The sequence below is a fragment of the Seriola lalandi genome, unplaced genomic scaffold (genome assembly GCF_002814215.2).
Source record: "Seriola lalandi dorsalis isolate HSWRI2012SDOR001 ecotype SW California unplaced genomic scaffold, Sedor1 jcf7180002054259, whole genome shotgun sequence".
In the NCBI taxonomy this organism is placed as follows: Eukaryota; Metazoa; Chordata; class Actinopteri; order Carangiformes; family Carangidae; genus Seriola; species Seriola lalandi.
In genome coordinates, this window is record NW_019524812.1 from 198687 (window position 1) to 224025 (window position 25339).

Here is a 25339-nt window from a genome sequence, read left to right on the forward strand (position 1 = left end):
ATTTGTCAAAACAACATTTAATTTAAAGGTTGAGTACAACATCCATTCCTTTGTTTGTGTAACTTGAATCTTTGAGAAGAGACGATTTCTAAAATGGCAGCTTTTCTTCTTTTTCAGTAACTGTTGTGTTTCCTTTGTGTGAATGCCCTTGTAACAATGTCACACCAAGCTGACTCAACAAGATGAATTTCAAACGTGTGGCTTTCTTGTTACTACTACTTCAGCTGTTTACACTCTGGTCAGGGCAGCTTGTGTTCAGCTACGCAGCCATGTTTACACCAGAGAGCAGGACAAGCTAGCGCCACTAACCCGACATTAGAGGGATTACTCTGCTGTTTCAACGGATGGTTTCCAGATCATATGGGCAGACAGGACAAAGGAGAGTGGTAAGAGGAAAGGAGGGGAACCCAGGACATGTTACAATTAAGCAAAGTATCTGCAAGTATTCTGTTTTTGTTGTCGCTGTTGTTAATATGCCAAGCACTAACCCGGCACTAATCAATCGATGTAAAGCATACATGTGTGAAAAATGACAATGTTATCATGGACTTACATTTTCTAGTTTACAATGAAATTCCCCTATAGGCTTTCATACTGTGTTGGCAACTACTTTTAGTGGAAAGAAGCTAAAGCTGCTGGAAAAGCTGGATGATGTAATACACTGATTAACATATTATTTCATAAATTTCCAGTCAGACATGGGTCATGTGATACAGTTTTGAGTCTGGTGCACTCATAACTTTCATGTTACTACACTGTTATAAACTTTTGTGTGCAAACCGTTTCCAATTAACTTGAGTTGATCGAACGAATTGAGATAAATGAAAGACTACAGTCTTTCATTTGGCGTTGCTATGTTTACACAGCTATGCTCATTTCGCTCATGTTTTCACTGTATTGTCATAGCTTAAGCTGCGGCAATAGGGAAGAAGGAAAAAGGAAGGAGGAGGTGAACATGTGAACTTCAGGAGTCATTTGATACAAGTCAGAAGCTGTGATGCGGATCATTTAAATTTACACCTCTGTGTCAGTGCCCAGACACAGAATTAACACTCTACACTGTTCAATGAGACATTTCCTGCAGGCACAGTGACAGCGAATTATATTGCTTCCCATAATGAGCTGATGCCTCAACAGCTGTTGAAACCACTGACGTCTATCAGCAATAATGCTTTCAGACGGCCAGCACAGACAGACCGCTCATCCCTGTCATAATCCCATTCATGTACAATAGGGAGTTATTCGTAGATCTAGTTACTGTGAGTAAAATCATATCCAGTCTTCATGCTTTCAAATATAGATCCACTAAATGTCCTGCACTCATCTACTTGAAGCGTGTCTGACATATCCTCACTCAATATCCTTCATATAGCACAACATACCTTTCTGCTTTGAGAAACATATACAGCATGGCCTCTATTGTCTGGACAAAACAGATTTACTTAGTATATAAAGGAAGGACACTCCTCTTATTGTTTCTTAATAGCTCATCTGATCTCAAAGAAGACTGCAACAGGATCCACACAATGGTAAGAGGCTGTACAGCATATCAGTTACATCACTGCACTCACTAACCTGCGAATAGTATGTTTTAGCAACAACTTCAATCATATATTGCTTCCGATTTGAACGCTATTTGTGGTCAGTTACAGAGTCTTGTAGGAAAGCTATCAGGAATTACTGTATATTTATAAAGAAAAACAAAACAGCTTAGTTTCCCACTCATTCATTCATTTCCCACAGTAATGATGCAGCCTCTCACCTCAGGCCTATCCGTTTGTAAGCTCCTGTAACTGGCTTGTCTCCTCTCCACGTCACATGATTCGAGCAGGTTTGTCACATCTGTTAAAGAATCCCATCTTTGGTATGTTTGAGCAGATCCAGGAGTTCAAAGAGGTTAGAGGATGCTGGGGGGGGGGGGGGGAAACTGTGTGTGCGTGTGTGTTAACGTATAGGACTGCCTCCTCTGGTAACTTGTGTAACTGTTCATCATATACAGTGTGACACTGTATGATGGCAAGTTGCCCTAATGTTGGTCACGATGAGTGTTCAGGACTTAAAGGTAAGTCAGTAGCAAGACTATACAGATTGTGCAGTTTGCTTTCCAGAAAACACTTTGCTGATTTTCATCTAGTCTCCATTTTTCTTAAATGTAATTTTACTTAATCGATTTTCAGTTCAGCATTTTGATTGTTTATGTGTGCAGCGCAAAAAAGAAAATCACATGTATAAAAAAATCTAGATTATATTATCTAATGTCAGAAGTTGTGCTTTTATTATGATTTTTTATTCAAATAATTTAGTTTGGTTTGTGGTATCTTTTTAAGTGAACTTGATCATTTATTCATGCTTAGTTTAATTCAAGGCTTTTAAGATTTAAATTCTAAGTCAAGGTTGCTTTTATTGTCTTCCAGGGCAAACATTTGTCTTGGATTGAAGGAATTGCTGTATAAAAATAGATGTCACAAAAGATACATAGCATTAGCCAAAAAATAAATAATTAAATAAAAAAAAACAATAAAAAAAAAACAAAAAACAAAACAGCCAGGAATGACACATAAAGTATCATTTGAAAGAGTCAGTGCAGTGTGCTTTATGTCTGCTCACATGAACAGTTCTTACGAGCTGATCTACCCATGTTTTGTCAGGAACTGACCCCGAGTAGACGATTCTCAACGCCTCTAAGGTGTTTGACCCAGAAGGATCAGGATTCCTCATGGGGGAGGAGTGAGTGTGTGATTCTCCTCGCAGTCTGCACAAACACAGCAGAGACCACTCTGTGGCTTGTGATGCCTCGCACAAGAATTCATCATTCAGATAATGATGAATCAGTGTCATACAGTGCAAAAATCTAAATCATTAACAAAGTTCCAGCATATCTTGGCCAGTGAAATACAGACCACGGTTAATTTAACGTCAAAGAGATGGAAACAGTAATTCTTCTTTTCTGCTCCTCTCCTGCAGGATGAAATATCACCTCATGTCACAGGCCGACAAGTTTACAGAGGCTGAGGTGAGTTGTTGCTTGGCAACAAGGTGAAATATTGGATGTATCAATATGAGATAGTGATTCAAAGGGTACCAGCCATGGCCGTGCCGTTGAACAAGTTGAAGGTGAGTGTTGATGAATACCCAGATTCTGAGGCAATTTAATTTGATTTAAACCCCTTAACTACCAGCTACAGCGTATTACAAAGATCCTTCTCAGCTCCCTTCCAGACCCCCTCTTCAGTAACAGTGCCATTCATAACCTACATGGCCCCTGGCTAGAGACACAGTAATCTCATTTGTGCAGCAACAGATGTTTCTCTTAAAAACATCCGTTGACTGGGGAGTGAAAAGTCTGTCTCTCATTCTCTCAAGGGATCAAAGCGACCAGTGTAATCGCTATGAAATCTGTCACATTTGTACTGGTTTGAAGAGACATATTGACTTACAGTAGGCTTACTATGTTGTGAAACGTAAACATTCTCCTTTCTCTGTCCCTCCCTCAAAGCCTACACATATTTTATGAGGAATCTTTCATGTTGTGTACATCAAAAGGCCACACAGAGGGGGGGCGGGGAGAAGAAAATGCATATGAAACAACAAAACCCCTAGACAAATAAACAGCACTGTGTTCCCATGGCAGCGCGGTGCAGTAATCTGACGGCTGGTTTCCCATGGCTGTGTCTCACTGCCCCATAGACCTCCACTCTGTCTCACTGATGGCTCCTGTGATTGCAATCATCCATCTTACTGTCAAAGGCAAAAAAGGGCAAGAAAGGGGAAATCAGACACACCATCTCTCTCCCGCTCCCTTGTGTCCAGCAAACAAGCCACCCCACTGTGAGCCGAGCCAACACATGGACCACAGGCCCTCTGCACTGGGTCTGTGTGTCTGTGTGTCTGTGTGTGTGTGTTTTGAATGTGTGTGCCCATGCTTGTATGATCTACAGAGAGAACATGTGTGGGTGTGCATCTTTGGTTGTCTGTGCCTGTCCATTATACTGCATGATCAGTCACTGGAGTGTACACGGGGGAGCCGTGGACATGTCTGATCTTGCAGCTGATCAAAAGCTCCAGAGACTTGTTCCCTTGTGGCCGTGCAAACGGGCCTCATATCAACATGTCTCTGTTCAGTAGACAGGAAAAACAAGAGGGGAGAGACAGACAGGGGAGGAGGAGAGCGGGTACATGAGGAAAAACACAGAAACAGGCAGGCATAGCACAGATGAAAGGATGCATAAAGGGGCCAGAGTGGAATATATGACAATGATACATAACTGCATTTATCTCCCTGTTCAGATGAGATAATTGAATGGCAAAAGCCAGCTCTGTTTTCGTCTGTAGATGCAGTACTGTGCGTGATCTCTCGCTGCAAACCTGACAGCTCTCTTTTAAAAGCAGTGGATTTTTTTTTTTTTTTAAAAGAAGAAAAGTGCAATAAATCCATTACCTGTTTGCTTACAGGTAAACCAGATGTTTACAAACTTCCCCCCGGATGCCACTGGTAACCTCGTGATCACACAGAGAGGACAAAGAGCAGGAGTGAAAGGAGGATGAGAATAAACAGAAGGATGAAAAAGAAGAGGAGGACGAGGAGGAGGAGCTGCAGTGGAGCCTCTGCCTGTAAAGAGTCTCACCACGCTGTGAAGTTGTGGTGTACAGGATGTGCGAATGTAATTACGTGCAATTTAGTGGTGACTATGAAATGAATCCCTTTGTTGTTGTGACTTTAATCTTACTTCAACAGTCAACACAGATAAATATCTGCTGAGTACATTGTTTCGCAAACTGAACAACACAGCACACCGGAACGCTGTTAAGTATAAAAGATAATGAAACATGCACAAGACACAACAAAATAGTTGTATTTAAAAAGTAGGCCTACATCAGTAGACTGCTGTCTACAACACAAGATAACCAATCAGAGACTGGAGAACAGAATTACAACAGAATTATTTGCTTTCTGTCCAAGAGACAGATGAGAATATCGACACCGCTTATATGACCATATGTTCAATATGAAGCTATATCCAGCTGTCAGTTAACTTAGCTTAGCACAATTACAGGAAACTAGACTGGCTCTGTCCGAAAGTGGTAAAATCCACCTCTAAGTAACTTGCTATAGGTGGTTTGTTTAATTTGTCGGCATTCAAGCAATGTCGGCAGAACAGACAAGAGTAAGGGTGATTATCCGACTTTGTTGTGGCACCGGATAAGTATCCTAAATTAGCTACTTTTGTCGTGTTACACAGTTGTAACAACTTGACGAGAAACTATATACAACAATAACGTATAGCGGCTTTTAAATGAGATGATTTGGTTTTACTGGTTTTAAAATTGGATTTTATTTAGATTTATCATCATCATCTTCATCATCACTTTCAGAAATTCCTAAAATTTCCAACTCTGAGCAACAGTGACTCGGAAGCTAACATGAACGGTTTTCCCAATCGGCTGCTCATTATTTTGAATGACCTTGCCTGAACAGAGCATTGTTGTAACCATGAGGATGGTGGTGTTTGTAGGAGGATTTTGTTACAGAGCTAGGCTAACTGTTTCCCCCTGTTTTCAGTCTTTATGCTAAGCTAACGTGACAAGCTTCCAGCTGTAGCTTCATATTAACAGAAAAGAGTATTATCAATCTGCTCATATAACTCTTGACAAGAGAGTGAATAAGTGTATAAATGCTGAACAATTCCTTTAACACATGACCCTTGTAATCGAGTAAACAAAGATTGTACCAGCTGTAGCCAGAGCTTTACTCGGAGACCAACAGGCTTGGTTTCTCGGAGACTTATTGTACAATAATCATATCATTTTTAAAGCAAATCTCAGAGGCAGTTTATGGTGTAAGTCAATGTAATCCTGCCAGGTTTAGTGCTCTGTCAGCCAGTCGCGAGAAGGTGTACTGGAGCCGTGCAGGGTTTGCGGTTTCCAGGCCAAAACTCAACTGTTTCAGCATCTCTTCCTTTTGCTTTCCAGATGGGTGTTCTCCAGATGCGATTCATTTCATCTAACTTTATTTTAAGCAGATATTCTTGGCAGCTTGTCATGTCTTACCTCAGCTTTAACAAGGCAGAGCACAGCGAGAAAGACAGAAAGAGAGAGGAAGAAATATGTTTGACAGGCTAACACAAGATGAACCTCGAGGTCGTTCCAAGAATCTGTTAGACACTAAATAGTACATTTTAGGTCCAGCTCTCAGGAACTCTGAGCTTTGCAACATCAGCCAAGGAAACTGATGTGTTTACTAGGCAGTCTTTTATCTGAGGGAAGAAAGACGCCAAAACCCTCATAACACTTTATGAGATTATATTTCATTGTACAACACTGTGTAAATGCTGCTGCTAAGGTTATGTAGACTAAGATTGTGCAGCAACAGGGTGAAAAAGGCTCAAAAAAGCCTTTCATGTGGATGAAATGCTCAACATCTCATGTCTGCAAAGAGCTTCATTTTTGAACAAAAAGCGCAACATCCATCACAAATATGAACACAAAATACAAGATTAGACTATACACTTAAAGCGGAGCTTGTCTTTGTCTCTCCTTCAGTGCTGGAGTTTGAGGAGGGGTTTGAACAGGCTGGAGGCGTTTGGTCTTTACAGTGGAGAAAGACAGCGGGTCCAAAATGCTGCCAAAACCAGATCCTTCAGAGGTGTCTGTTTAAAGACAAGAAACACAGAGAAACAATCAGATGAAAAAGTATTATTTTACTAATACTGCTTTAAAGGGAAAGTTTGACATTTTGGGAAATATGCTTATTCACTTTGTGATAGCAAATTAGATGAGAAGATTGATACCATACTCACATCTGTTTGTAAAATACGAAGCTTACTGGAGGTACATGTACCTGTTTTATCACTCTTCTGTGCTTTTATGTATTTAACAAATTAGATTAAGGCTGCAAGTAACAATAGCTTTAATTATGAAAATGATCTACCTATTTAACTATTTTCCTGATTAACTGATTCATTTTTTGGTCTATTGAACAACACCAAAAAGCAAAAAGTGCCAGTATGACAGAGCCTCTATAAAGAAGTGTCCACAAAAACTTTCTGAAGATCTGGATAGAAAAAGAAATTCAGCATTTAAAGGAAAGATTACAGTCTAAAAAAGAAAGCAATCAATGGCGGGGATAAACATGGATTACCACTGGTGTGGCTTTACATTCGAGAGCACTGAAAGAAGAGAAGGGGCCGAGGGCAGACACGGACGCCACCTTACTGCTCATGGACACGCTGGCATTTGTAAAAAATATTTGGAGTAGGCTATGTAACTATCACATTTATTTTACCTATATAAAGAATTATTACCTTGAAACTGTGGACATTTCTCTACATTACATGTGTGTAATTACTCTCACTGCCTGCGAGGGAGACAAAAATTCCGCTCTGCAGGTTTAAGAGATTAATTTATAATAAAAATAGTTGTCGATTAACTGGCAAATCGTAAATTAGATATATTGTGTTAACTAGTGAGTCTTAGAGGTGCTGGAAAGTGGAATTTGTTATCGATGGACAGAGCCAGGCTAGCTGTTTCCCCCTGTATGTAGTCTTTGTGCTAAGCTAAGCTAATTGGCTGCTGGCTGTGGCCTAATATTTAATCGCCTGAAGTGAGAATGGTGGCCCTCCTCATCTAACTCTCCACCTCAGCGAGAAAATATATTAATATTATATTATTTCCCAAAATATCAGACGATTCCCTCAACAATCATTCTTCAGCCTGGAAAACATATTTTCCTCCTGTTTCCTCTTTTCTCTCACCATGAATGCCGATCATGTGCTCCAGGATCAGGACCCTCTCGGCCAGGATCTTCAGGGCCTCTCTGAGCTGCTGCACAGCCTCTCCCTGAACAGCACAATAAACGGAAAAACATGATGTAAAGGAGAACAGCTTTACTGGACGTTCAGCTGTATTAAAATACTGTATACATGAGCAGTGAGAGTTGGAAAGAAGCAAACATATAAACAGCTGAAACGGGCTGAAACAGGCTGACACTAGGCGGTTACATCATGGGCTCCAATACGGTTTTCAACTACGTCCTCACATTCGGTCCAGCTGTATACTGGGTTTTGAATAGGTCTTGTTCAAATGAGCTCAGGAGGAAAAAACACTAATGTCTCTTACCTCATTCAAGCCTTCTCCTGGCTCTCCTTTTGGCCCTGGTGCTCCCTGTGAAAACAGAGTAAAATAATGTGCGCGTGTGTGTGTATGTGTGTGTGTGTGTGTGTGTGTGTGTGTGTGTGTGCACGCGCGTGATTTATGTAACACAACGACCTTATACTCACAGGTAGGCCCTGCTCGCCAGTTGTACCTGGAAACCCCTGGTAGAGGAAAAACAGAAGAATAATTTAGGACTCCCGCTCACACACACACATTTCACCGGCTTGCATTCTTTATCCCCTGTGCTAATCTGCCTCTTCACCAGATCTCCAATCTTAAATCATGCTAGCAGAGGAAGGGGATCAGGTTTAAAGACAGAGGCCCACTAGAGAGCTGACTACAGAGGGGACCGACATGGCTGCCCTGATTAGTGAGGCCTGGCCTTGGACGAGAGAGAAAGAGGAGGATTAGTCACAGCTTGGAGTCAGTCTTTGAAGAAAAGCTTGTTCACCTTTAATGTGTTTAAGATTGCATGACAGCTAGGGCCATTTACAAAACGTAGAACAAAAAGCATTTGATAGTTCATCAGAATCAAATATGTGCAGCCTGCCGGCTAATCCAATAATGAGGACGGTTTTTAAAGCAGCCTCACCCTTTCCCCTGGATCTCCTTTAGGCCCAGGATCCCCAGGCTTGCCTTGGAGGCCTTCCTTGCCCTCATGTCAGATACACAGAAGGACATGTGTTAATGATGCCAGTCATACATTCATATTTTTATTGAACAACAATCAGCTGTCAGTGACAGATACTCACGTCTTGTCCCGGCAGGCCAGGAATCCCTTCAGGTCCTCTCGGCCCTGCAGGGCCTGTAGTGTCAGTCACAAAAACATCACATAGTGAGGGAGGTGAATGCTAAAATGTTTAAGTCTGGCTCTGACTATTGTGCAATGTCAAAATTCAATTCAGTCAATTTAACACAGTTTAATTTAATTCTAAAATGATATTGTCCTGAGAGAGAGATTTGTCAGGGTTTAAAAAATAAACTCACCACTTGAACTTTTTTGAACAAGTCCAAATGTATTCAAGCATAATAACATCAAATGTAAAAGTGTTTGTGTATTGTGTTTGTGTGTAAGTGTCATGTTTATCTAGTCTTCTTGCACGTTCTCCTGTAAATTAGCATGACATGTTTTGTATATTTAGAAATTTGGGGATCTCTTGACTAGAATTTAAAAGAAGTTTTGTGTATTTGTGCAGTTCTTGGCTATACAATGTGCATTTGTAATGACGGTCTTTCCAAAGAAGCTTAAAAAGATCCAAACCCAGACAAGAAAAAAATATAATACACAGGTATATTTCATGAGCTGTGTTGGGCTGAAGACATGCTGTGTTTTCATCTAACCTGAGGATTTGCAATATATTAATACCTGAGGGGCCAGAAGGACCAGTTGGACCAGGAGGCCCGACTACAATCTGAGGAGCAGCGAGACCTGTCTCCTCTGTAAAAATAAGAACAGAGGTTTAAACAGAGGGTTACTTGAACCTTTGCACAAAGGAGAATCGATAATGTAACAACAGAAAACAGAAAAAACATTAGTACCTGACTGAGGATCATTGACAATCATGTTACAACAAGAGGTGGATTTACAGCTTATCATTTAGATCATGTTTTAATGTTATAAACCGTCTCTTAGTATGATCTTATCCAAAAGTATTTTCACCACCATGTCCTGTAAATAACCTCTGGAGCCCAAAGAATCAAACAGATGTGAACTTTTACTTAAAAATGAGACGAGATTTTTATCAATGCTTTCATTGATCAACACTGTGCATATTACTGACATGATTCACAGGCTGCAACACAGTCACTTGTTAAAATTCCCAAAATCTCCATCACTCTTCAAAATCTAACCATAATAAAAAAACGTTTCAGTTTGACCCCAAACATTCAACATGAATAAACATCAACATTTTCCCTTCCTCTGCTGGTTTTTATTGAGTGGTGACGTGACCAAATACAGTGGGGTAGTATTACTGCAGTGTCTATGACAGTGTTGGAAGAAGTATTCACATCCTTAAAAAAAGGAAAAGTAACAATACACAGTGTATAAATACTCTGTTCAAAGTAAAAGTGCTACATTCAAAATCTCACTTCAAGGTACTATATGTAACATTCAGGAAACCCTTGTTGTTAATGACACCGGTGGCCGCTGAGTGAACTGCAGTCAGCATCCTGTGAAGCGACTTACACGAGACTGAACATGATTGACCGGCATCATGTTGATAGATGAGGTAACTACTGTTACACTGTTATTATAGTTTGACTATAAACTATATCTGAAACTGTAGACTATATTTGTCTCTGGTGTTATTCAGTGTTTTGATGAAGGTGGCGGAGAGCGCTGTCCAACATGTTGATGTAAAATCTCCCATGGGTGTTCATTTGGATTGCGAGCTGGTGTTTGCAAAGGCCATAGCATATGATTCACATTTTCATACTCATCAAACCATTCTGTCACCCTGGTTCTCCACTCATTTTTCAGGTTTTTCCTTTGATTTGTCATCCATCTCTAGGTTTGGCTATACAAGAGTATCATTTGACTAATGTTGTATTATGAGGTGAGATGTTATGTGATGAGGTCCCTCCATGAATCGATTGCCATGCCGATGTTGACCCTGACGTCAGTCATTTTCCCGTTCGTCAGGCGGACTTCACTAGATAAAACTTTTTTTTTGCTTTTTGTGTTTATATTGAGTTTGTGTTGGAGTCTGTGTCATTTATTCACATTAGCTGACTCAATTTATAAGCTGACGTTAGCTAGTGTTGCACGCTGTTGGCGCTGTATGAGATCAGAGAAAGGGCACTAAGGCAAGACACTGTGCGCATAAATGTCACATCCTTTGGACTTTCACAGAAAATTAGTAGTACCCAAGTATTTTACACAGAAATCCGTCCACAGGTTGTTATAGGCAAATGAGAAAGTCAGGGAAGTTTCAAGTTATGTTACAATCCATTCACACATATGCAATAAAAAAAAGACTAACACATGTACATTGCTTCACATTCTTACAGATAGTACCGTTAAGTAAAAGTACCATCATTAATGTGTATCATATTACCGGATTATAAGTAGTGATGCATTAATGTGTAAGCATCATTAAAGTTGCAGTTGATAAAGTTGGAGCTAATTTTAACTACTTTATATATGGCTGGGAATCTTAATCTATAATATTCATTCATACTTTATTAGATGATTAATATTTTACATTGATAATCTAAATATGCAAAGTAACTAGTAACTAAAGCTGCCAAATAAATGTACTGGAGTAAAAAGTTAAATATTTGTCTCCAAGATGTAGTGGAGTACAAACATAAAATTGAGTTAAATGAGCAAATAAGAATTAAGTACCTCAAATTTGTACTGAAGTATAGACCAAACTGAAGGACTACAAAGTCAGATATGTACTGTGCTTATTGTTGAACAAACCTCCCAAACACAGCTGAATAGATTATGTCAAATAAGGGTTTGATTAGTCATCACCACAAATGCGATGAGATAACAAATTCTGAATGCAAACATGTATTTTCTTATGAAGCAGCAGTCAGAGTTTCGCTACACATAAAGTCAGATTAGCAGACAAACGTGTTCAGTCAAGATGCATTTCAGATTCCAAATGTGAACTGTAATCCGCCTCAGTTTGATTTAGACACAGGGATATATCCGCAGACACAAATTCTGAACAGTATCAAGAAACAGGCTCTGCCTCCGTGTGGGCCCGCAGTTACAGACCTTTATTTTATACATCTCGGGCGCGTCTATGAAATGTTCATTTGGATCCCCAAAATGCCTATACATATACACCTATACATATACTTTCTCTCAGCCTAACAGAAGAGTTAACACATCAAGGGTCAGCAGTCAGGCTGCAAAGTTTCACCAGCAGTCAGCAGGAGGATTAAATCTGCAGCAACAGTGATCGACAGGAACAGCTGGTCGATCTAAAAGGGGTCCCATTTAATAGAGCAGTAAATGCTTGGACATGATCTGTCTTCATAGAAAACATGCATGAGGTGGAAGTCATGTCTTGTTCTCAGCATGTAGGATATTTTAAAGTATGCTTGTAAGTATAAATTCTGTTTGAAATGTCGCCACACTTCCACTTCCTCTCCACTTTACCATATGCTCAGGGTCAGTCTTCCCCTGTGTTGAGACAGCGCTGTTACATTATGGCTACAGTCCACAGAAAGGGTCTAGAAGGAGCACATTTCCCTCTGGAACTAATTTTCTAATGTTACAGTCTCCTCGAGTCTGGCTGCCTCCCCAAGAAACTCCACATGAGTGGCAGACTATCTCCTCCCTCGTTCATAGCCAGCCCAGCTTTTGGCTCCGGGCCGCGGCCTGTTCCCCAAAACGCAGACTGTTGTGCTGACAGCTAACAAATTAGGCCTGATTTACAGCCAGTTGGCCCCCCTCAGTTTACACAGTCCCACAGACCCAAATCTACATAGTTCCAGACCCGCAGACACAGTCCTGGGCTCAGAAAGGCAGACGCAGCCAAAAGCCTAATCGGAGCCAGCAGTGTTTGTGAGGTAATGATTCCAGCATGGACTTCTACCGCCTCCCTGTGGTAAAACCTCGGTATTAAATGTCAGAGAAGAAACTTGTACATGGGCTTGTTCTTATATTTTCTATTTTTTAAAACATCAACGATCTCAATGCTGAAAACTAGAGGAACTGGGGAATCAATGATTTTCATGTTAATATTCATTACAGAAGTTTCATTCTTATGTTTACTGATATCTGTAGAAAGTACACAAAGAAGTGACCTGTATTTAATTGGAAAAGATGAATGAAAAGTGCCTCAATATATTTTTGTAATAGATTCAGCCCCCGAGTTGATCTTGCGATTTATTCGCTGGTATTTGGCTCCATTGTTGGTGGTGGTGTTAAATTAGGTTGCAGTAAACAGTGGCTCAGCAGCAGCAAAACACACGGAAACAATTAAACTAAATCTAAGCCAGCCTTTCCTGGGAAAGAAACAATACTCTTTCCATTAGGAACTGAAGTCCGTCGCTAAAAGCTAAAGACGCTTGTTCACTTAACCACTCTGTAACAGCTACAGTATGCTTTAGTCTCCGTGCTTCCACCTGTGCCCCGCCAATCTCCACACACAGAAACCAATCTGACGGTGTTCCTGTTCCACCTGACAAAATGTTTTCAAGAGACGAACAGGGTGGACATATGCATGAGATATGTGAGTGTTTGAAGCTGGTGAAACACATGACTCATTGTGGGATGAACTGTGAGAATGGACCTGTGGTTTAAAGCGGTCAAATTAAACCATTCAAAACTGAATGCTTGAATTGTTTTACAGTTGTTTTTGGGCCAGAATTCAACCATGTGGGTGAGATCTGTTTCTATTATGCTCTCATTTAAGTTCATCTGGGAAAATTTGGTCCTGATTCGAGAGATTAAATTTATAGCGGAACAGTCTGCTCACCTTGTTTGTCGACTTGAAAGGCATCACCCCGTGCTCGGACCGGAAAGAAGCCCGACCCTGGAGGACCCGGGGGACCAGGAGGGCCGGGTAGACCTAATTCTCCAGGTAAACCTCTGTCCCCCTTTGATCCTGAGCACCAATGAAAACAACAAAATACAATTAATCAAGCAATCATGTTAAACAAGCATATGATCAATGAGTTTTTTCTTCCAACAGTCATGTATCCCAGATCATCTTTAAATAAGCAGATGAGGCTTCAGAGAGTTCTGATAATGTTTTACCGATGGGCCCAGGAAGGCCTGGTCTTCCAGCCGGACCTGGTGGTCCAGCAGAACCTGGAAGCCCTGGAGATCCAGCAGGCCCTGGAGGCCCAACGGCTCCTGGTACTCCTAAACAAGAAGGGACAGACAGAGTCAAATATATAGTTCAAGGAATCGTTCAGTCTGAAATTATTTGAAGGAGCAGCCCACCAGAAAAGTTAGGAAGTACTGAAAAAACTAACAGACAATGTCATACGTAGTTACCTCGGCTTATGCTTAAGACATGAACATTTCAACGTAAAGCCTGTGTAACAAACTGGAGATGTGGGGTTGGAAAAAAATGGGCATTCAAGATGGCGAGGGGTTTAATTAAAGACACTATCAATTTCCAATACATTCAAAATCTGGGAGCCTGCAGTTTTGGAGCTTGTCTAATAGTCAGAAGATCTCTGCCTCTGCTGATCTGACGTACTGATTTGCAAATAGCCCTTTAACCTCCTTGATGCGTCTCAACTTCTCAGCAAAGCACTGAACATGGCAAAATAAATAAATGAAAAATAAATAAAATGTCTTATATTATATTTCCAAACATTCACCAAAAAACATGAGCAACATATGCCAAAAATCTATTATCTAATCTGTGCTCTTTCTGGAGCCAAATGGATGCCCTGTTTTCCAGAACATACAATATTTATCTCATTGTAATGTGTGTGTACTCCCGTCCATAGGAAGCAGAAGCAGAATATTATCAGTCGGTAAATGTTCCACTGTCTGGATCCACAGTGACATCATTTATCTACGATGTTTTGATCAAACGTATGAGTAAGACCTGCAGAGGTGAAACAAACAATTATCTACATAATTGATCAATCAGCAGAATATTTAATCAATATAATCATGAGACGTCTTCCAATTGCTTGTTTGTCCCACGTACACAAAGATACAGGCTTTTTTTTTTGTCCTGACAAATGATAATGTGATCAAATCAGCTGCTAATGGATTTTCTGTCAATACACAAATTCATTAATCAAATCATCGTTTCAGCTCTTTAGTTTGACAGGCTCAATCTGACACTGTGTATTTACTGTTGATCAATTCAGACAGATATAATAAAAACAGCTCCTCAACACCTCCACTACATATACCAGAAGGCACGTATGTTGTGAAGTGTTGGCACCTGGCGGCAGGTATGACGGCGGTCCAATAGGAGTGGGCTGAGGTGTGTCCACCTCGTTGTCCGTTGAGCCCTCTGGTAAACTGCTGACTGTCGGCAGTGAGGCACGTCCCTCTTCTAACAGCCTGATCTGGAACAAGAGCGGTAGATTTCAGACACACCTGCACTCAGTTAAATATAAAGTAATCTGTGCACAAATCCTTACACACTTGTCTTCAAATGATTCACAGGCTTGCAGAGCGATTTTCTTTACCTTTGATTCAATTGTATTTATTCTGCTGTTCATGCCAGTGAAGCTGGTGCAGTTCATACACTCTGTAAGAAATACAGACAGACAACAATGTCTTTAATGTCCACATTACAGAAGGAATACATGCTGCTGCTTCTTCATCTGTCTCTCCCTCAGCTCTTTCATTTCTGTCTCTATTTTTTTATCTTTCTCTATCTCACACTGAGCAAGTCAAGACAAGATACACTAGAACAATGCCCATCAAACCAGACCTAAGTCTTTATTAGGAATTCCTCCTTAAATCATGTCACATGTCACTTACTAACAGAATAAATATTATTAGACCTTTCATTGAAGTCTCTCTCTCTCTCTCTCTCTCTCTCTCTGTCTCAAACACACACACACAGTCAGAACCTCAAAGCCAGACGCACACCTGCTCGCCCCTGACTCTGCATGTTTTCTGTCTGTCTGCCCACTCACAGGGATGGCCTGTATGCCCACACTCACATCCTCTCCTCATATACCAAAACCATTCATTGCATGTGTAGAAATGCAAACAAACTCACATTTACACACACACACACACACACACACACACACACACACACACACACAAACACACACACACACACACACAATCTGCCTGTGTAGAGATCACCAGATACAGGGAAACATTATCCATTTGGAGTCATGGTTGTGGCCACCTGGTGAAAGTATGTCTAATATTCACTCCCCTTCTGGCTCAGTGTTTGGTCCCCACCAAATCCCTCGGGTAAATATTTGTCTTTTTGGCAGTGAAATGCTGCAAAGCAACACTCTGAGATGAATGGGAATGAACCAAAACAATACAGTTGTGGCCATACAAAGAAAAAATGAGCTATAAGAGGCTTAACACTGTAGAACTGAAAGGAGCTGCAGAGTCATGATGATTCTCAGCTCAACAACTAGTCATTTGATTCACTGTTAATATAAAAACTTGATTAAAGCAGCTTTAAGGATCTGTTTTCAGTGGGATTCAATAGGTTTGGGAATAAGTGCCACAGGCAGGTTGGAAGTATTGAGAGATGGACTTTTGGGGGGTATTTGTTGATGTACACAAAATATTGAATGATGCCAGACTTATCCCATAAACAGTATCAACATGAGAGCAAAAGGACAGTTTTGCCTGTTTTTCAACTTCTTGTATTCATTTTTGCTGTTAGCACCTGCAGCATATTTATGTGCCTGAGTGAAATTCTTGTTTGCCAGTCTGTTTTGAACATTTGGTGATCCCTCTCACAAATTGCACCATTCTAGCTACCACAAAACCACAGATACCATGCCGCACTGTGCAGCATTTTTGGATCCTTTACATGAAGTGTAAGCCAAAATCCAAAACACAGTTTCATAAAGAAAACCCTGCATTTGCTCTAAATCTGAGCCTTCCTCTGGTCTTCGGTTCATAACAAGTGTGGAATGTCAGCTGTCCGTCCCACAGATGGGACCCACCCACATTGTGGTCATAGCAGGGATACCTAGAATAAGGAACAACTGGTGCTCATAAATAGCCAACGCAACAACAAAAATGACCCAAACAGCTCTGGTCTGCCTAAATCGTCGTCTCCGACCGCAACACAGAGGGTACTAACGGCAGCCGCTGAGGTTTCTGCTTCACTGAAATAGGACAGGGTGAATATCTGCACCATGTCTGTGATTATAATCACCTCCATCGGGTCCAGTGGTGTATCAGACTGTGTGGGTGTGGTTTCTGACTGCCTTGTTTTAACATCTTGAATCTCGTCCTGGAGCACAGCCACCACCGGAAACAACAATCAACAGCTCAACCCAAGACGCATTCCTCCAGATTGATCAAGCCAAATACCAAAGGCTGAGACCAAAATGACCCCACAAGAGCTGCTTGTTGTGACTGACCGCACTGAGGTTTCCTCTGCGCCTATACACCAAGGACATCAAAGCCGCATGCAGCACAACAGCAAGACTGTGGGCAATCATGGGCTCTGCAACGTGAGAGGGCTGATGAGTTGATATGCCTTCATCTACTCCACAGTTATTCATCATCGGCCCAGAGGAAGAACCCACCCACTGACACTCTTAATCTGTTATATACAGTACACCAATCTGCAGTGCGTTCCAAGAGTTATTCTGTGATTATGTGTTTAGTGTTAGTTTATTTTGTTAGCCATATTAGTGGTATGACTCAGTCGACTGCAATGTCAGTTTTCTCTGTCGGTCTGTCGTCAGTCCACCGCTTTGACACAGGCTGAAATATCTCATCAACTACTGGACGGGTTGCCATGGAATTTGGTGAAGACATTCCTGGTTGCTAGATGATGTATTTTCATGACTTTGGTGATTCTTGAACATTTGTGGTTTTGAGTGAAAGGTCTTGATAACAACTGGATGGATTAGCATGAAATTTGCTACAGACAATCATGTTCCCGTCAGGATGAACTGTAATAACAATTGAAGATCCCTTGACTTTCTGTCTAACACCGGTCATCAGGGGAAAATTTCACTTGGTCCAAAACCAGCTAAATGAATGGAAATGCAATCAGCTTCAGTTGTACTACTTAGAAAATGTTACCATGCCACCAGACTAAACTAACATGGTTAGCATGGTAAACATTGTACCTCCCAAACATCAGCATGTTAGCATTGTCATTTTGAGCATGTTAACATGCTGACTGTAGCATTTAACTCAAAGCAGCTAGTGTAGCCGTAGACTTTTAGTCTGTCTGAAATCTGTGTCTATTTACTACATAGTACACCACATTTACTGTCCGTCTTTTCTTTTGAGTGTGTGAATTCTGACTTTGTACAGTTATTCACCATCTATACTCTCCTCAAAAATTGTGCAATGGAACGAAACATTACTTTCTCACAATGCAAAGCTCTAAATTTTACAGGTGCAAAAAATTACCATTGTCCGACTCTACAGCTGTCTGTGATGAGTAGTGAATGAAGGGACTATTTGCTGCCACAGTCTTATTTGGTTTATACCCACTTTCACTTAACATTTCAGCAAGCCTTGGAGAACTGATTGTGTAGTACTTTTACTCAAGATGCCTTGCTGTGAGGCCATTTGACAGAAAAATAAGCCCCCATGCCTTGTCCATGTTGGATTTCTGCTCCTCAGCCCTAAAAAAGGGATTTCTTTAGCTCCATCCTTCACTGCTAATGAGTTAACTTGTCCAATCATTATCTCTTGCCCAAAAAGAGCCAGAAATAAGTCAGCCATATCTTATTATGTCATAAACACACACCACAGGACAACACCAGAGCTAAGTCAATCTACCATAAATGTGAACCAGAGCAAAACAACTACATTTTTTTCTATAGGTGGTGGGAGGGATTTCCGTGTCTGCAGTTGGAATTTAATTATGTTGGGTTAGAAAACCAAACTTCCGCCTTGCTCGAGTTGATGTTTAGAACGGGACCGCGGTTATAGAATCTGTTTGGATCCTTAATTACACCATTGCAACACAAGACAGGGTTATTTTTCTTGGATTGTACTCAGCTCATGGGAAAGAGTCTGAATCATGTTGTCTTTAGTGGGAAGCCAAATAAACAGAAAGAATAGCAAACCTTTTCTGCTCCAAAGAGAATGATTTATATGTTTGAGCAGATATTTCAAATATTCAGATAATAAAACTTTCCTGATCTTCATGAAAAGTTGCTAAAAATGATGCCAAGTAACATATTTCATCTGTTACAGTGATTGTTTCTTCACTTACAGAAGAGACAAAGAAAAGTGAGAGAGAGTTTAGAGGATTCAAAATGATCACAGACACTTTAATAATATAAAATACAATTAATAGAAAATATCAGATTGCGGGGTAATGCACCACATAAATGGATTACATGTCCATAAATAAGATGGTACGGAAGCAAAGCTGACGTTAGTCTTATGTAATAAGCTCAACTGCTAAGTCTGGCAATGAAAACTGAGAGATGAGCAGACTTGGATTGGCTTGGATCAAACTCCCTCCAGGCAATGGACAGAGTGTAAATAAGATTAGAAACTCTTGGAAGATAAATCTTCATTTAAACATCAGAAGAGCCAAAACAATGAGCATACTTCATCTCAGCAAACTATGAAAGCATCGCCCTAATGAGTCTTGCTGCCATCATTGTGTGATCCACAGTACAAGACAGCACAGGATCTTTTGGCAAGAGTGTAAGTCAGACTGTGGGCATCATCTGTTGAGACAGCTACATTTCCTACATTAGACCTGGATAAAGATCAAAGACATCACTTGCTTTCTTTCGGTTCTTTCAGTCTCACACACACACACACACACACACACACACACACACACACACACACACACACACACACACACAGACAACCTCAACCGCAAAACAAACCATGACGCACACAGCTGGGGACAGTAATTTTCACTGCCACTAAATACTTGCTCTGTCTGTATGTGTGAGGAGGACGGAAGAAGGATGATGTATTGAAACATCTTCTTGGACCTTCTTAAGAGTCTCTGTCACATCTCCAAGATACACAGACAAGTGTGTGCCCAGTCTTTCTCTCCCCCTCTGTGTGTGTGTGTGTGTGTGTGTTGTGTGTGTGTGTGTGTGTGTGTGTGTAGACCACAGACGGCCTTTGAGAGCTGGCTGCATCCCAGGAGCCTGTTGTGTGTTGGCCCCAGCCGGCAAGTGGTCAGCTATGGCTGCTGGCATGAAGAACAGCTGGCACAGAACACACACACACACACACACACACACACACACACACACACACACACACACAGTCACAAACTCTCTCACCCATTAAATCACACACCCACTTCGACAGCAGTGGCTGGTGGAGGACGGTCAATGTAGTAGCGGCCCACAGTGGGACCATTTAACATTCTTCACCATGATGCCAGCTGATTGGCCGCACACCATTTCTATAAACTGAACACTTTACAAGTAACAAATACTTAAATACTTATTCATACTTACTAAATTAATAGAATTTGCCATTAAGGCAAATCATTCAGCTCATCAGGCGTAGTCATGAAACAATGACAAACTGAATCTCTTCCAATCTGAGAATACATTTAATTTCTCCGTCATCCCCTCGTTCCGCCAGAATGTATCCACTCATGTCATCATGCTGCACCGTCCAGCCTTTCAGCCAAGACAACGCACTACTGCTCTAGTGCTGCAGCGTTAGCAACACATCAGTCACAGTGAGAGATGGATGGCCCTACTGGTGCACAGACATACAGTCATCGTCATGCTATGAGATGATGTTGTGTGAATCTGGTGAGGAGAGGCGATCGCACAGTGATCGGCTGAAATAAGGACGACATTTTTGAGGTTCCAATGGTTTCGCAGCAGTGTCTGATGAAATGGAGAGAATGTAAAGGGTGGAGATGTAGAGAGAGGAAAAAAGAGTGACAGAAAATCCCTGCTTACAAGTCATATCAGAAATATTGCAATTAAGAGATGAGAACAAATGAATGAACAAATGAACAACAAAACTGGAACTTCCAGAAAAACAGAGGTCTCAAGCTCTCAGTTTCAAAGGTGGGAGGGTGTCTATCCGTTGGATTTATGTTCCTGTCGTGTTTTTGACGTAAGTTGGTGTGTAAATGTTTAGTTTTAGGGCTTCAGGGACAGTGATGCTGTTATGCTTGTTGGTTGATAGAGAAAGAGAGAGAAAAATCTTGACAACTGCTGGATGGATCATCTTGAAATATGGTACAAATATTCATGGCCCCCAGAGGATGAATCCATAATGAGTTTTTATCTGGAACCTCCAGGAGTTTTTCATATTTTTGGTTTGGAGTGAAATGTCTCAATTACTCTTGGATGGATTCTCATGAAATTCAACGCAGCCTGTATGCCTCTTCAGTAGTGCTTCTCGCCTCGGAAAACCCCCTTCCCACACAACTTTCCAATGTTGGATTAGCGGGGGGCTTTGTCTGACCAGTCCTGTAGCTTTTTCAATCGATCTTCAAGCCATTGATTGTCCAGTTGTGCAGAGGTGAGAAGGAGCCAGGGTTTGAACCTCTCTCTCTGGCTCCCATTTCATTCTTGATACAGCTACTTCTGTGACTGACCAAGTGCAACACTGAATGTCATCTGTGTGTTATCTTCATGTTTAATCAACCTCGCCTCTCCCCTCTCTCTGTGGCGGCCGGCTTTTCGCTCAGTCTTCCAGTGTGGCGGCTAAGAACAACTATAAACACTTTTGATTTCCAAGGTGATCAGACAACATGCTGCACAAACTAGTTCTGTTTGAACACAGCCTGACCCTAAGTCTTGTTATGTGTTTGGCACACAACTCAGGACCAGTGCGAGCCACAAATACACAGAATCACTGTTTGTTTCTAACAAAAACAACCACAAAACTTGTCTTACAACTTCCAAACTCATGAGTATGGAAACATCTGGCTCTCTGTGACCTCCAGAACATTTCTAGGAACCTTTTTAGGAACTTTACCTGCTTAACTCTGAATAAACAGATGTGTGGATTTGCAGACAGACAGACAGACAGACAGACAGTGGGACAAATGGAAAGATGTCACTGAGATGCAATGACAAGGTGGTGAAAGAAATGAAAAAACCACAGAATGAGCATGAACAGAGCATCATCCATCAGGCAGACCAGACCAGGACCATGAACAGCTGAGGTATCCCATAGCTCCCAGCAGGTCAAAGGGTACCGTCTGACCTATATTTGAGCACAACCATGGATATAACAGAGACGTCAGTTATATCCTCATATCCCCCAAAGGCTGTGGTCTAGAGAAGCACATATGTAATATGGTTCTGTTTTATCACTTTACTCCAAGGAGAAGAGAGCGAGAGATCTAAAGGACATAGGAAGCAAGATAAGTAGAAAGCAGCAAGGAATATAGAAGATAAAGAGGCCAGCGGTGGCAAGAAAAAGCAAGGGCAAAAGAGCGTAGGCCTCCATGGGGATGAGAGCAGATGATAAAATGGAAAAATGGAAGAATTTGAAGGTATTTCTAAATGCTATATAATATAGCTGGTGTTCAAGATTATCCTTCCAACAATGAGGTTTATAGCACACTTCCCTCACTTCCTTCTCATCCAGCTTGTGAGGGGAAACAGTGAGCAGCTTCATAGCTGTAGCATTAACAAATTAACACATTTGACACCCTAAGCTTTCAGCCACCTTTTCACTTCTTTAATGAAATTCATCGTTAACGCCACCTAAAAAAATACCATGTGCTGGCACACCCAGCGTGAGACTTTGCTAAACTTCTTTTTCTGTGCTTTTGCGTGACATCAAAGGTTAACGCTCTCATCAGGGGAGGTCCTGGCAATAATTCTTTAAAGATTATGCTCCCCCATACACAGATATTACCCATAATGCCTGCTGTTAATGTGAGATGCTGGGGTGCTGCTGTGATGGAGCGGGAGGGGGGGCAACAGCAGGGAAATTACAAACACATTTCTCCCAAATGTGTTCCATGCCGTCATGTGTTAGCACAACTCTGCTGAAAGCAAAATGTAAATCTTGAGATGAGCTGTACACAGCCAGCACAAACCAGACTGTCAAAAATATTGACGGGTCAGGGTGTCAACAAAATCTTTTAAAGAAAACACCCACTTTCCATTTGTGAACACTGAAAAATTCAGGCTTTTTGACCAGCTCGGCCTTGCAGCTTGGCCACAAGCTTCAGGGTTTTTCAGTGTGATCAAGTTCTAAAGGACAAAATAAAAAGCAAACTGTGTCAAGAGAGTTACAAAACACAAACACAGGGAACACACTGGGGGACTTGTAAAAACCAAAACTAGCTGAGAAAATACTTGCAACCCAGTGATTCATTAACCAGTTCAAACTACATCATCAATTCTTCAGATTTCTGCAGCTTGTCAAAAATCTTTAAAGCTGCAACCAATGAATATTGTCATTGTTGCCAATTAAGATATTCATGTGAGTATCACGCAAGACACACATGAAAAGCAGCAAGTCCTCACAATCCAGAGGCTGGAGGAAAGTATTTTACTTATAAAACTACTTGAAGAAGCAAAATAGCAGGCAGAATATTTCTCTGTCAATCAACTGATCAACTAATCGACTAAATGTTTCAGCTGTAAACATTTTGATAGAGCTGTGAAGCATCCGTTTGGCCGGATTTTCAGGAAAGAGGAAACTTGAATCCTAAACCCTACAGACTACATGATAATGTGTGCATTGTGTAGATCTGGCCTCTGTGTTGTGTAGTGTGTTCGCCTTACAAGCCAAAACACTATTTATATCTTAAAAGACCAAAACAGTGAATTTTATGTTCCAAGTCACCTTCATAAATGGCTATTTAATGTATTTATATGAGAGGAAATAATGGTAACAAAAGAATAAGACATTAGTGTCAGGCAGAATATGATTCAGAGTTTAGAAGATGAAAGCAACAAGAACATGAGCAGCGGTGGGAGGTGGGACTCCTCAGCTTACACAGACCTAACTCAGCTCCCTTCATGTGCCCTGTCTCTACATCTCTCAGGGCCTCAGGGCCCTCTGAAGTGGAGCCAGAGGCCCGTCAAACTAAAACCAGAGGTGATGTCATCTTCATTGGTTAAGGCTGTCCTCGCTCGTTCAGATAAAACAGCTGGCTCAGAGCCCCATTGCAGCAGTCCTCTGCTACACAGAGCTGCATGTACAGCGTTGGCCGAGGGACAGAATTCTGTTGCTTACCAAAATTAACCACACTTAAAGGGAAAGTTTGGGAAACATACTTATTTGCTTTCTTGCCACGAGTTATATGAGAAGATTGCTTTACTGTATATGAAGCTAGAGTCAAGAGATGATTAGCTTAGCTTAGCTTAGCGACTGGGAACAGGGGGAAACAGCTAGCCTGCCTTTATGCAAAGGTAAAAAATAATAATAAAGATAATCAACCTACCAGCACCTACCTCTAAAGGTCAATAATTAACACATTATATGTTGTTCGTGTAATCCCAAACAAAAACTCAAAACTCAAACAAAAAAATGTTTATGGGAGGTTTTGTGTGGGAGTGGCCTATTTCTTCGCTAGCAGCAGTGACTTCTGTGAGGTCTCTATGCTAAGCTAATCTAACAGACTGCTGGCTATAGCTTCAAATCTAACAGATAAGAGAGTGGTATCGAAATTTCCCAAAATGTCAAATTACTACTTTAAAAAGGTGGTTTAAACAAAAGTACTTCTTAATTATGAGGCCACTGATGATGACATTTGTTAGTCCTACAGTAAATCTTGTATTCACTGAACCTTAAAAGATCTCTTTCCTACAGAGCTTAAAAGAACTGCAGAAGTTCATAAATGTGATAAATGACTTGTTTTCACAACCTTCACCTCCAGTAATAGACAAAAGACAGTTGAAATCAAACAAAAACACATCTGCATGCGACATGTAACAGCTTAAATCAAAGCAATGAGGGCAAAATATACTAAACAAAGGATTGGCCTAAAATGTCCTTAATGCACTTAAAGCAAATGTTTCCTTAAAGAACCATAAAAAAGTTTGAGGTATAACTTTAAAATGCTCTCTTGTAGTATTATGAAGATCAACCATTATTTCCAATGTTTTCCTCATTTATTGTACATATGATGCTGTATCATGACTTCTTTTGCTGTACAGAGGTGAATCTACATGAGGAGAACTAGTCTTTGTTTCAGAGCTGTAGCCTGATCTTAGCATGGTCACGTATGTTACAAAGACCTGGTGAAGGAGTGTCATGCTCATTAATTTCAGTGGGGCCACTTTCCCACAGAACCGGCTCTCTGCTCTGCTGCCGTCTGGGCAGCTTGTAGCAGCTGGAGTCCTGTGGGACAGAAACACTCCTCATTACGCTTCACTTTTCTCTTCTCGTCTCTTTTCTTCTTAAATATTGCTACACAGCTCTCTCTGCCTAGCCAATTCTAACACCTTATTGTTTTATGTGCACTAGTCCTAACTTTCTCCCCCTCAGTGTCCTCTCTTTCTGTAGCTCCGACACACTGACCGCTGCCAGCTCTCGCTCTCCTCCTCATTATGAAGTAGACTGTCTCTGACATCAGCCTCTGTCTTTAAGGTCTCCACACTGAGTGGGACCTGGCCCTCTGTCTCCCCATATGGTGGCAATCCCCCC

The 25339-nt window shown here is 41.1% G+C and overlaps 1 protein-coding gene and 1 long non-coding RNA gene across 4 annotated transcripts in view; one reads left to right on the forward strand and one right to left on the reverse strand.

Annotated features, from left to right (window-relative positions):
- LOC111654139 (uncharacterized) lies at positions 1-7308 on the forward strand. The gene is made up of 5 exons (XR_002760721.2): positions 1-386; positions 1487-1529; positions 1744-1831; positions 2965-3013; positions 4453-7308. It is a non-coding gene; the product is annotated as an uncharacterized LOC111654139 (long non-coding RNA).
- Positions 4699-25339, reverse strand: part of col26a1 (collagen, type XXVI, alpha 1) — a 25040-nt gene continuing 4399 nt past the window's right edge. For 2 of the 3 annotated variants that reach the window (XM_023405028.2, XM_023405027.2), the window contains exons 4-14: positions 15280-15341; positions 15030-15156; positions 13874-13981; positions 13593-13721; positions 9518-9589; positions 8904-8956; positions 8744-8806; positions 8277-8312; positions 8116-8160; positions 7752-7836; positions 4699-6647 (exon numbers count right to left, since the gene is read on the reverse strand). In XM_023405028.2, coding sequence (XP_023260796.1) covers positions 6508-6647; positions 7752-7836; positions 8116-8160; positions 8277-8312; positions 8744-8806; positions 8904-8956; positions 9518-9589; positions 13593-13721; positions 13874-13981; positions 15030-15156; positions 15280-15341 — 920 coding nt within the window. In that variant the 3' untranslated portion in view covers positions 4699-6507. The remainder of the gene's footprint in view (positions 6648-7751; positions 7837-8115; positions 8161-8276; positions 8313-8743; positions 8807-8903; positions 8957-9517; positions 9590-13592; positions 13722-13873; positions 13982-15029; positions 15157-15279; positions 15342-25339) is intronic. The other variant, XM_023405029.2, reaches the window with a different exon arrangement.